This window comes from Dryobates pubescens, chromosome Z, assembly GCF_014839835.1.
Source record: "Dryobates pubescens isolate bDryPub1 chromosome Z, bDryPub1.pri, whole genome shotgun sequence".
Lineage (NCBI taxonomy): Eukaryota > Metazoa > Chordata > Aves > Piciformes > Picidae > Dryobates > Dryobates pubescens.
The window spans coordinates 54,581,983-54,595,322 of NC_071657.1; the positions used below are offsets into that span (position 1 = coordinate 54,581,983).

General features: G+C 40.3%; 1 protein-coding gene across 1 annotated transcript in view; it reads left to right on the forward strand.

Moving 5' to 3' along the window:
• PLGRKT (plasminogen receptor with a C-terminal lysine) overlaps positions 1–13,340 on the forward strand; it is a 37,956-nt gene that overhangs the window by 22,497 nt on the left and 2,119 nt on the right. Inside the window, 2 exon segments of the mRNA XM_054177773.1 lie at positions 9,054–9,149; positions 9,151–9,185. Of these exon segments, the coding sequence (XP_054033748.1) occupies positions 9,054–9,149; positions 9,151–9,185 (131 nt within the window).

The following is a 13,340-nucleotide window of genomic DNA, read 5'->3' on the forward strand; positions in this document are numbered from 1 at the left end:
AAGAAGGCTGTATCAATGTGAGCGTTGGTCGCCTCTTCCTAGTAACAAGTGACAGAACAAGAGGAGAGTTTACACGCTGCAGGAAAGAGGTGCTGTCCAGAGGGATCTGGATAGGGTTGAGAAGCGGGCCCAAACCAGCCTCATGAAGTACAACAAGGCCAAGTGCAAGGTCCTAAACCTGGCTTGAGACAAACCCAAGCACAAATACAGGGTCGGTGAGAAGTGGCTTGAGAGCAGTCTTGAGGAGAAGGTCTAGGGACTGTCAGCTGAGCATGAGCCAGAAATGTGCATGTGCGGTGTAGAAAGCCAGTTGTGTCCTGGTCTGCACCAAAACAAGTGTGACCAGCAGGATGAGGAAGCTGATTCTCCCCTCTACTCTGATCTCATGAGACTCCTGCCTGTACTATTGTGTCCAGTTCTGTTACCCTCACACAAGAGTGAGATTGAACTGCTAGAGCAGGCCCAGAGGAGAGCCACAGAGATGATCAGAGGACTGGAGCACCTCCCCTGTGAGGACAGGCTGTGAGCATTGGGGCTGTTTGGCCTGGAGGAAGGAAGGCTCTGGGGAGTCCTCACAGTGGCCTTTGAGTACCTGAAGGGGGTTACCAGAAAGCCAGTAAGGGACTTTTTACAAGTTATTATTGTTATAGGATGAGAGGGAATGGAATGATGCTTCAGGAGGGGAGATTGAGACTGGATATGAGAAATTCTTTATAGTGAGGTTGGTGAGACACTGGAACAGGTTGTCCAGGGAGGTTGTGGATGCCCTCTCCCTGAAGTTAGGATAGAGTAGAGTAGAATAGACCAGACCAGACCAAACCAGACCAGACCAGACCAAGTGGGAAGAGACCCTCAAGATCATCGCATCCAACCTATCATCCAACACCACCTAATCAACTAAACCATGCAACCAAGCACCCTATCAAGTCTCCTCCTAAACACCTCCAATGATGGTGACTCCACCACCTCCCTGGGCAGCCCATTCCAATGGGCAATCACTATCTGTATGAAGAATTTCTTCCTGACATCCAGTCTGAACCTCCCCTGGCTCAGCTTGAGACTGTGTCCACTTGTTCTGGTGCTGGTTGCCTGGGAGAAGAGACCAACCCCCACCTGGCTACAACCTCCCTTCAGGGAGTTGGAGAGAGCAAGAAGGTCTCCCCTGAGTTTCCTCTTCTCCAGGCTAAGCAACCCCAGCTCCCTCAGCCTCTCCTCATAGGGCTTGTGTTCCAAGCCCCTCACCAACTGTGTTGCCCTTTTCTGGACAGGTTCCAGCAAGTCAACATCTTTCCTAAATGGGGAGTTCCAGAACTGGACACAGTAGTCAAGGTGTGGCCTAACCAGTGCAGTGTACAGGGGCAGAATGACCTCCCTGCTCCTGCTGGCCACACTATTCCTGGTACAGGCCAGGATGCCGTTGGTCCTCTTGGCTGCCTGGGCACTCTGCAGGTTCATGTTCAGCCTACATTGTTCAAGGCCAGGTTGGATGAAGCCTTGAGCAATCTGGTCTAGTGAAGGGTGGCCCTGTCAGTGTCAGAGAGGTTGTAACTAGATGATATTTAAGGTTCCTTCCAACCTAAACCATTCTATGAATATTAATCTATGAAACATCCTCCAGTTATGCCAGGGCATGTTTAGTTTGGACAGAAGAAGAAAATTCCTCACTGAAAGGGTTTTCAAACACTGGAAGAGGCTTTCGAGGGAGGTATTTTGCTTTGTGCTTCACCCTGGAGGTGTTTAGATGTGATGCTAAGGAGTGTGCTTTAACACCAGACTTTGTAGAGGTAGGTAGTGGTTGGGCTTGATAGTCCTAAGGGTCTTTTCCAGTCAAAACAATTCTATGATTCCTGAGAATTTTAGACACTCTCAACAATACTTTAAAGCTTTCCTTACTCTGTGGATAAGATTATTAAATGCAGGTGGAGGAGACCGTTCTTCACTCTGCTACATGCTCACTGCTTGAAGGCCACATGGCAGAAGCATGGAAAAGCTAGATTACTGGCAAGAAATCTTACTTTCACACCACAGTCCATTGGATTGAGCCTCTCCTTTGCACAGCTTACAATATCAAATGCATGTAGGTGCTTTTGATGTTGCTTTATATGGTATGTGAATCCAGTAATTTATGGACAACTTTGACATTTTACATTCTGGCTCATGGCTTATACTTTGAGACCCTTTTATTTTTGTGATAGCTCTTAGCTTCTAAATATGTTTTAATGTGTCTTTGCACTTGGGAGCTTTAACAATTGAGTTTTTTAGGGAGTTCTGTTTCCTGCAGTGCTAATAATTTTAATTCTTCTGTGTACTCAATATGAAAAACGAGCTTTGAAGCGGCACAATAAAATGTCTAATTTTACTGTTTGGTCTGGAGGCCCATTATGTGCATGCTAGTTGTAGAAACCAAGCAGACACGGCACAATTACTGCGAGTTACCATCTCTGTATTGCACTCTGGTGGCTTGCAATGGAGGTGTAGACGTAGGTATCACTATTCTCTCTTCCACTTTTTTTGTGCCAAACAACAGTTTGCAGCAGGTCGAGGTTTTGCACAATGATTAGGAAAGATGACACCTCGGATGAGTCACATAAGCCTATAATCTTTTGTCTGATTATGAAATGCCACATGCACTGCTACTCTAAGGGGCTTGTGCAGTTTCTTACCTACAGAGTCTGTACAACAACTTTTATATGTTTTGTAATTGATTTGCAGATATTTCTATGTGGCTATTTTATTTTTTTTTTTTAATTAAGTCATAGTCACTGTGCTTCTGAGTACTCTGAAGTTAGAAGTTACTGGTTGCTTAAAGAATGCTTTCAGAGTCTCACTGAAAAACTGTAAGTGAAAATAACCTACTAAAATCACAGTAGGTGTGGCCTGTAACAGTTTGGTGGTTAGCCTGTGATAGAACTGGAGCTTTTTTAAATACGAGTTTAAGGATATTCCAGAGTTTCTTCACGTTTCTGTTTTCTTAGATTTAGATAGTGAGTTTCAGAACGTAAGCAGATGGTATGTGTTTATCTGGATGATCATTCCTTTTAAGGTAGGTTAATTTTCTGTATGAATATAAGGCTGTCTGACTATTGGCATAATTATGTCTTAAAAATAGTGACATGAAGTATAGTTTTACTATACTTGAATAGGTTTACGGCCATGACGGCTCTCAAGTGAATTATTTGTTTTGCCCACTGTTTCAGAGGGGTTGAGGAAAACAGTGTACCTGCCAGGAGAGCCATTAAATATATCATAATAACCCCTATATCCAGGGGATGCTTACCGTGATGTCCTCTCTCCTGATACATTTGACCTGCACAAAATACATCAAAGAAATTGTGTTTAAGGCACCTGGGATGTGAAGGGACAGCATTTTGCACTAACTCTGCTTTCCTTTTCTCTTGAGCCTTTGCATACCACCTTGCACCCCATTTGCTTGCTTTGTGCTTCACCTTAATACAAAACTGAAGTAGCCACTGTTCCTTCTCACAGCATCTGAACATGAAACAGAATGGCAGAAAGAGAGAGAAAACAAGCTAAGAGCCTAAAATACCATTAATTTCCAATCTGTCTACTATTTCTGGTGTGGCTTGTAAACCAGAGAGGACTGTTGGGTTTGGGGGTTTTTTTTGGTTGTTGTTGTGTTGGGGGTTTTTTTTGCAAGTTGTCGAATTGATTAAATTATTTCAGATGAGAATTTTCTCCTACTGGATTTTAATCAATGACATGATGTCATGAATGCTCTTTTCTGTGGTTTGACATCATTGTGACAGTCTGAAGAATAATCAATAGAAATGAAAAAGATGGTTACCTCTGACTAGTTAATTAGCATTATCAGTTTCATAGTAACTGACCTTTTCCTTCTTCGCCTCACTTCTCTTCAACTGTCATGTTTCATTTTGTCAGATTGATTTCCTTTTACTACAACAGTTGGTATGTGGCAGACACAAAATGCTAATCAGCCCTTACACTTTCTCACATGACGCTGAGAAACTAACTGTATTTGAAGAAAAATGGGAGAGTTATTCCTAACTGGGTCTTCTTGAGAGTGTTATAAAATACGAAATGTTACTTGCTGGTAGCACTGAGCTTAAATTTTAAAATGATGCCATCAATATTTATTGCTGGTAAAGCTGCTACTGACATTTATGAAAATGTGCTCATTATGGAATTAAACTTGCAGAAATTTTAAATAGGTGGGGGGCTTTAGGATATTCTGTTAAATGTACTTGTATGTGTAAAATGTGATCTGATGGTTGTAAAAGACATGATTTCCTAACAATGAAAGCATGCTTAAGAAATGCGTGCTTGGACCAGTACCCATACATCTACATCACAGCTTCGGCTTTCTTGTGCCACACACAGCACCCTGTCTGGGAAAAACACAGCATCTCTGTTCCTGCCATGGTAAATCTGCACTGGAGACCATTTACCTATAGTTTTCATGCCAGTATAGCTGTGTAAATAGTCCCTGTCGAAGTTGTTAGAGTTGCAAAGAGACTTAAGTAATTTTAAATGAACATAGTATGTGTTCTGTAAGACACGGCGTTTGAATGGTGAACTGTTTTTCACTCAATGTGTATGATGTACATCTGTGGCTTGTTTCTGCAGTAATCAACTTCTCCCATCAGTGAGATTATTCTAAATAAACAGCAGCACACCTCTGCTAAATTTGAATGACACACATTTTTCTGTCATGTATAAAGTTATGTATGTGAAATTATAGTTTGCACTAAAATGAATACCTACTGTTCTTAGTTCTCATTTCTGAAAAAGTTATCTTAAGCATCATTGCAAATTAAGTCCTGAGGGAGCAGAACTTGGCCTTTGTCATAAAATCTGCATGTTAATTGGTCAGAAGTCTTCTCCACCCTTTCACTAGCCCACTGTGACTGACATTTCCAATAGAACACATGTGGAGGAAAGTAAGATGCAATTACTAAGAAATTAACAGCTGAAAATGGGATATTGATTTGAACTGCAGTCAAACATGATTTGCTTTTCTCTCTTTTTTTAATATAGAATCATCTTTTGTGGTGGACTCCTAGGTCTTTCCCTATATATAGGTCTGCTTTTACATCCTGGCTTGCTTAAGGTTAGCAGTTGTTATATGAAAGTTTCAACTTACAGTCCACCAATAGTTGTGTCGCCAGTGTAAAGTCATGGTGTCAGAGTATCTTGGTCATTCAAATCTGTCAGAGCTGAAGATGTTCAGTTCAGCTTGGCATGTTAAATGGGTAAGCTTGAGGATATTGATGGTAATCTTTTTTTTATTTTTTAATTTTGAAAGATCAAGGGAGGTTGGGGTTGCTTGAATGGCCATGCAGGTGCATAACTTTGAAAGTTAAAGCAACCAAAATTCATTTCAATGCTTATGCTATTTTTGTATCAAAAGTTGTTCATAAACTATTTAGCTACTCAGACGCCTGGTCTGGACATGTTACAGCAATCTTTGATGACTGGATAGGTAGGTGCCCTGCCTCATGTCTGCTCCGTTAGAATCTGGTATGGTATGTTATGTTCCTTGCTATGATCAACACGTGTGCTGGAGCCCACATGTGGAACATGACAGCAGCACTGACCCACATCATACAACACCACAATGGCTACAGTGCTCTCTTGAAAAGAGCTTTAGCGTACTCCAGACTGTTTTGTCTGTGGTTATTCCAGTAAGTTCAAGTTGTGCATTGTAACACTATGTTCTGCGACAACTCTGGCTGTAATTGTTGCTCAGATTTCCCTTTACTTGTACTTGAGGAAAACCTGAAATCCATTGAAGTCAGTGTGGAATTGCCCAGGAACGCTGACTAAATTTTTGTTACACAGAATCCCATTTCAGTCCTACAGCTATGGCACTACAGTCTTTTGTTTGGGCAAGATTAAACTATGCCAAGTGATGAAACTGTCTTGGAAATGGAAAGCAAGAATGAAGATTTTCTGAGAATAAAGGAGAACAGAACAAAGGGCATTTCTGGCATTTGGGAGAGGTATTCCTGGGTTCAGCATAAAATTGCATAGGTTCAGAGAGATTTTGGAGCACGTTTGGTGGTGTTTGTGTGTTGTTATTCGATTTTCTCCATATAACTTATGACTAAATAAAAATCAATTTTTCTTTACTTTTTATAAGAGTGCTGAAACGCTGGAACAGGTTGCCCAGAGAAATGTTGATACCCTGTACTTGGAAACATCCAATGTCAGGATGGATGAAGCTCTGGGCAACCTGCTAGTCAGAGATGTTCCTGAGCATGAAGTGAGGCTGGACTGGATGACCTTTAAAAGTCCCTTCCAATCCAGTCCAATGATTCTGCTTATTACTGTGCATCAAGAGTCCTTTGAAAGCTTTCCTTCTTAGCTGTAACACATTTCCCCATATACACAGAACATGCTCCTCTTAAGACTAATCAGTCTAAAGCTTTCCTCCAATACAGCTTTTAAAAATAAATTAATTTTAAGTACAGTATTTTGTTCCATCTAGGTAAGATTTTATACTCACATGGAAGAAGTTTCCTCAATGGAAAGTAATTATGAGCCTTTTTTTTAGTGTGCTTTTCTTGCCCAACCCCTGCTCTGCTTTAGTTCCATGTAGGAAGCTGAATGTTGTTTTATTTTAAGTGGGGTGAAAAAAAATTCTGTCTGATAATATTGTTTTTATTTTGTTATCCGGGTACTGTATATAATACCCAAACTTCCCCCCCCCCCCCCCCCCCCCTTCATTTATAGTAAGTTATTTGTATAAATTGCTTGTAGATAAGCATGAAAGTATCCTTGAGCTTCTGAAATGGGATATAACAGGCTCCTATAGAAATGAGTGAGTTTGACCTTAGTGTGTGTGATTTAGTAAAATATTCCTCTTTTAGTCCTTGTGTTTTAAAAAGCTATCAAACTATAACTTGTGTGCGTTTATCTTGTGTTTTGTTGGATTTTTGTAAAAGAAATAATGTTAGATCCTTTAGTTTGCTCTTGCAGATTTGAAATTACAGATTTCTTTTTATTCCATTCTCACTTTTTTCTACACTGAGTACATGTTAAACTGTCTGGTTTTGTTCTTCATCATTGCATCTTCTTTTAGCAAGACCTACATTTCATCAGCATATCCTTGTCCCACTTCCTCCCCATATATTTCTTTAGATTGAAACTCATTTAAGGTAGTACTGTGCATCTTGGAAGTGCAGGCTCCTTATCTATGCGGGCCAGAAAACAAAGGATCCCTTTTCACACATGTACAAACTATACACATAATCAAATTGAAGGGGAAAATAGAGGTGATTAAATTGATACTGGGTGTCATTATTTTGTCTTGTCACATCAACCCTCAGTAATTTAACAGGCTTAGGGTATTGGGGACTGCAGTAAGGCTAATTAATGGGTAGTGTGCTTGTTTACTTCAGAATTTCCAGGTGTCTTGTAGGTGACAAAATCAAATCTAATTATTTTGATATTTTATTGTCAGCCATTTGATATAGTTTGTCAGCTATTATATAATTTATAGCCATTATATAATTACTTCTGAAAGTTGTGGGTATCAGGAAGGTAGAGCCTGTTTATGGGGGGGTTTTTTGTGAGAATAACAGTTGCAATATAAATCTTGAGGTAAGAGAAACAGATGAAACGGTGTTGTGAGACTACGGTGCATGTTGGTTTTCCTACTGTGTACAATTATATGTAATTAGATCTGTCCTTTTTTATTATGCTGTCTAAAAAAATGAACTCTGCCTATATAGGTACTGAATGGGCTTGTATCAAGACCAACACAGTCTGAAGAAATAATTACTAACAATTAAACAGAATTTTTTGTGTTTAGGCTGAAGCAATAGTAATGGAGAGGAATAAAGGGGTGGAAACCTTAAGTAATTACAAATCCTTTAAATTATTCTTGAATTAGAAAGCACAAGGAAGGAGCAGATTTAATTACTTTTATAGATGCATGAGAAGAGAACTTTATGAATTTGCTTTTTGTTCTTTCTTTTCTAGAACATGCTTTTTTAGGCAACTGCTACTCAGTTTCCTGTACCTGGCTGGACATTTTATGCAACTCAGCTAGCTAAGTTAGACATACCAATCCTCGTTTTTCAACACCCCCCCCAAAAAGTGTTACAAACGGTAATGAGCAATTGGCTTCTGTGTTGTGGTTGCAGACTGCTTGGGTTTGGCACAGTTCATATTTTTTCATCACTGTCAGGAGGAAAGACCTTGAGATTTTGGTGTTCTGTAAAGTGGAGAGGAACTTTTAACAAATACTAAGGTTGTTTCACAGAAACGTACCACCATGATAAGACGGGGCATGGAGTTAAAAAAATACATACATAAAATGTAGTAGTCCATTTTTTTATTCTTAGGCACCATAGAAAACTCTACCTTGATGCATGAATACTTTTTGCCTTTAATTCTAGTGTCACAATTATTTTCTCAAGGACTTTTGATATGTATTCTAGTGTCTTTAAAACATCTGGTATCTTCGCAGTGTGGCTTTTGGGGTTTGGTTTTTTTGGTGTTTGTTTTTTGGGGTGGGGGGGTGTGTTTGCTTTATATATATGTGCATGTGTTGGTAAAAGATTGTGTTTCAAAAGAGTTATTAGCTTGTTTGTGAAGAACAGAAATGCTCTAAGGACAAAGAGGTATTGAGATTGACATCTGATATACTACCAGCTAAAGACACTACCAGCTACATAAAAATCAAACAGAATCCGTTGGAAAGCAGCTGGATAGTACCATTTGGATCACCACAGAAATGCAGAGGTTAGAGAACCTTAACTTACTAATGCTGCTGAAAGCTGGGGAGCTCTCAAAATCTAAAGCTGGTATTTGGGGGTTTCTTTACCTTGAGAATCAGCATTAGAAAGACTCTGCATTGAAGCATTTGCTAATTGACCTAAATGCTTTCTTGGTATAAACTGTTCTGAGTTATTACTGAAGACGACCATCCTCAGTCAAAAGCTATGACTGACTGAAGTAAAAGGACATAAAAGAAACATCTCAGTACTTTGGATTTATAGACCAGCGAGAGATTGACTCAGTCTTTAAAATAACTGGATGACAATTTTGTCTTTTCCCTTCTTTAGCTGGAAAGGCAACTACCGATGCAGAACGAGATGAGAGAGAGACAAACAGCTATGCAGATTGCTTGGGCACAGGAAGTTCTCCAATATTTTGGGACATTTTTTTGGACTTGCTGCTGTGGGCTTAACAGCTGCGTATGAAGTTTATTTCCTAGTAGAACGCACAAATATGTTCCTTCTATAGTATAGCTCTATGTTGCCAGTATCCAGTAATTGCTGAGAGGCTCATCAAATGCCAAAGTGTATCTCATTTCTGTCTGCTTCTGGATGTATTTGGTTATGTCTGTAATGCAGACTTGCATGAAAGCAGAGACATGTGAGGTGATACCTGAGGTACCAAAAGTTCAGCATAAAATAGAAGTTACGTGCTTAAAATTCGTACTATTTTTTATCTGTATGGTGATGGGATGAACTGAATCTTCCACCATCTGGAGTTTATAATGTCAGTGAACATGTGGAAGTATTCTGAGAAGGGTTCATTTAAAATTTGAATCAAGAAACACCCCAGGAGTGGGGGGAAACCCTAGCTATTGAAGCTGTATTGGATGGGGAAGACCTTGACTTACAGGTCTTCTCTTTGGCATCGTGTTTTTCTTGTGCTCTAATGTAATGTGAATGTAGGGTTGTGTACATAGCACAGATTAAATGCACTTCGTGCATTATTTATTGTTTGTGGACTCAGATGCATTTGGAACTGAGCTTAGTATCTTTATTGCTACATGTTGCATGTGACTGGTGGGTATATGCATAAGCACATGCATGCTATATGAGTCAGATAATTCTGGTTTTGTTAGATATATTCAAAACTCATTTGAAGTAGATTTTTTTTTAATGTCACTGGGCTGATAGATGAGAAAGAAGGCAACCAGAAGACAAATGCCTCTTGGGAAATTTAGACTTATTATTCTTTGATTAGAGAGTGTACAAGGATACACAGTCCCAGACAGTCAAGGTCAACATAAGCTAATGTAGCTGGTGTGCTGAAGGTCCTAAATATTTTTTTTCCTTTCCACCCCCCTTTCTCTTTTCCCCTATTTCTCTTTCCCCCCCCCTTTCTCTTCCCCCCCTTCTCTTCCCCCCCCTTCTCTTTCTCCCCCCTTTCTCTTTCCCCCCTTTCTCTTCCCCCCCTTTCTCTTTTCCCCCTTCTCCCCCCCTTTCTCTTTTCCCCCCCTTTCTCTTTTTCCCCCCTTTCTCTTTCCCCCCATTCTCTTTCCCCCCCTTCTCTTTCCCCCCCTTCTTTCCCCCCTTTTATCTTCCCCCCCTGTCTCTTCCCCCCCCTTTCTCTTCCCCCCCTTTCTCTTTCCCCCCTTTCTCTTTTCCCTCCCTTTCTCTTCTCCCCCCTTTCTCTCCCCCACCTTTCTCTTCCCCCCCTTTCTCTTCCCCCCCCTTTCTCTTCCCCCCCCTTCTCTTTTCAGTACTCACTCTGCTTTTACAGCCTTTTCCTCCAGTTAAGACTGTTCATTTCTTATGTAATTTTAAAAAAATGTGAATTCTAAGGCTATAAATACAGATAATTTAAGTATTACACACTTAGGATAAGTGACTCATTTTCTTCTGTATGCCAGTTTGATGCTACTGGTTTGGCAAGGAGGAGGGATGCAGCAGTTCAAGAGATGCAGACAGGAATCATGCCCTTATACCTTCACAGCTTGTCATCTGATCATCTTGCCTCAGTGCCCTGCTTAGGATGGAAAATAGAAAGGTGAGTCACAGAAGATGAGATCTTGGCTCAGAGTTGCCAGTGGCAGACGTGATTAAGTTGGTAGGTGCTGAGGATCACAGAGGTGCAGGAGTCTTCACAGCAAGTGAAGACAGCTTTGGGCTGTGAGTTGTTACCTTTCCAAATCATCTTGGTCAGCTTGATTTTCATCTGTGCTACTGACACAAACAGACTGTTTCAGCCCTTGTTCTTAGTGTCCAGATGTGAGAGCTGGGTTTCCTAACTCCATGTACTTCATTGAAAATAATGATGCATTAATTAGAGAAACTCTTAGATACTGCCTGCTGCATGCAGGTGCCGATGTGTTTAGATGGTGCTGCAAAGTCTATCTATGAGCATTTCCTAAACCCTGCACTAACTGGATTTTTTTTTAATTGATTTTTACTTATTGATTCTATTTCTTTTTTTGGATGAAGAGGCAGCTACACACAGGGAGTAAAACTGTGTGGTGGCTCTTGGAAACCACAGCATTGAAAAGAGATTAGTACCTAAAATGCAGAAGAAACAAATGGAATTCAGCATTTGTTGGGTTTGGGTGGCTTTTTGTTGGTTGGTTGGTTTGGTTTTTTAATGAGGTTGTTTTCATTCCAGTACTTTGAAAAAGTGAGCGTATCATAACCCATGGCAAGAGTGTGTAATGTGTTTACTGAGGACCACATGGTTGAGAAGGGGCAATGGGGTGTTCTATTGCTACAAGGACAGGCTGAGGGAGCTGGGGTTGTTCAGCCTGGCGAAGAGGAGGCACCAGAGAGACCTAATAGCAGCCTTCCAGTACCTGAAGATGGTCTGCAGGAAGGATGGAGAGAGACTGTTTACAAAGGCCTGCAGTGACAGGATGAGGGACAATGGCTTCAAACTGGAGAAGGGCAGATTTAGATTGGATATCAGGAACAAGTTCTTTACTATGAGGGTAGTGGAACACTGGAACAGGTTGCCCAGGGAGGTGGTTGAGGCTCCTTCCCTGGAGATATTCAAGGTGAGGCTTGACTGCAGGGAGGTCAGACTAGATGACCTTTGGAGGTTCCTTCAAGCCTGGACCGTTCTGTAATCTGTGTTATCCACTAGGGCAACTTCAGCAGTATGCAAGGCTTGTTAAAATGTTTTGGAGAAAAGAAGCTATGGAGCTATATGGTCAATAGGATAAAAGAAACTTTGCCAGACTAACCCTGTCTTTTCCAGGAAAATAATTTCCTGGAAATTGTAATTTAAAATGTAATGTAAAAAAAAAAAGCATTTTCCTGGAAAATAATTTCCTGGAAGTGTAATAGATCTGCTATAAACTCATGGAAGCATTTAATATAGTAACATGGGAAGATCTAGTTTGCATGAAAAACATGCACATAAGTAGACACAGAAGCACTGGAGTAAAGAGATGTTAAAGGTTTGGCTTGGAGAGGAAGGCTAGGCTTTAGCAATGTTGTTAACAATATTCCTCACAATTTGGTCTGGGTATGCTTTTATTTTGTGTTAGAAATTGAGTCAAATTACGAATCAGATCTGTAGATGACAAATTTAACTGATGTCATCATCAAAGAATATGTAAACTGGAGTACAAGAACTGATGACCTGATAAGCTGTGATAATAAAATAGAATTCAGCTGGATATGAAGGTCAGTGAGAAGGGATTTCTAGCATCAGGAGAAAGACATGAATGCATGAAGTGATCACAGAGTGAGTATACTGTGGTAATGTGCTGAAATTGAGTCTAACAAAATCTAGAAACATCAAGTTGAGGTTTCCTAGTGTCACAGTATGATTGAGGTTGGAAGGGATCTCTGGAGGCCCTCTAGTCCAATCTCTGTTGCTCAGGCAGGATCACCTAGAGCCAACAGAGGTGGATATTTTACAGCTGTAGTACAAATACAGAGAGGAAGGTACTGATGCAAGAAAACAGTAATACCTTTCTTGGAAATTTATACATGGTTTGATCACTTCCATATAAGGAAATCTAGAATTACTGAAGAGTTAAAATTATTAGGGAATGATGAGCTGCCTTGTGAAAGAACACGAAGTGATTTGTTTGTTTAGCCCCATAAAAAGATGTGAGAGATTTGGGTCTACTTGCAGGACAGGATAAAGAAGAGTGCAGAAGGAAATTAAACTAATTGCTAATATCAGCACTAGAATAAAAGGAAGTGAACCAGCCTGAATGAATCTGAGCTGGAAATCAGAAGAAGGTTTGTATTATATGGAAATCTGGTTCAGGAGTTCGTTTTTATTTTAAGATTAAATTTCAGTAGTTGAAGGTTTTATGACATATTTGACCTGCAGCCACAAAACCTAATTTTATTACTCATCTGCTCCATGTATCCACTGCCATACTACTTCCTCAACTACTTCTCTGCTTGCCAATGTATTATACTGTTGATGCATGCCATGCTTAATCTCTGTGGTGTAAGAACAGATGTATACACCATTCCCTTTAGCGTTCCCTCTTTAACTGGTCTCCTTCCTCCAGGGTATGCTTGTCTTCAGCCTCACAGCAAATTCTCTCTCCTAACCTAATCTGCAGATATTTCTATGCTACACAATCTTCCTTTTATCTGAATCACCTTGATGAAATAGCTCTA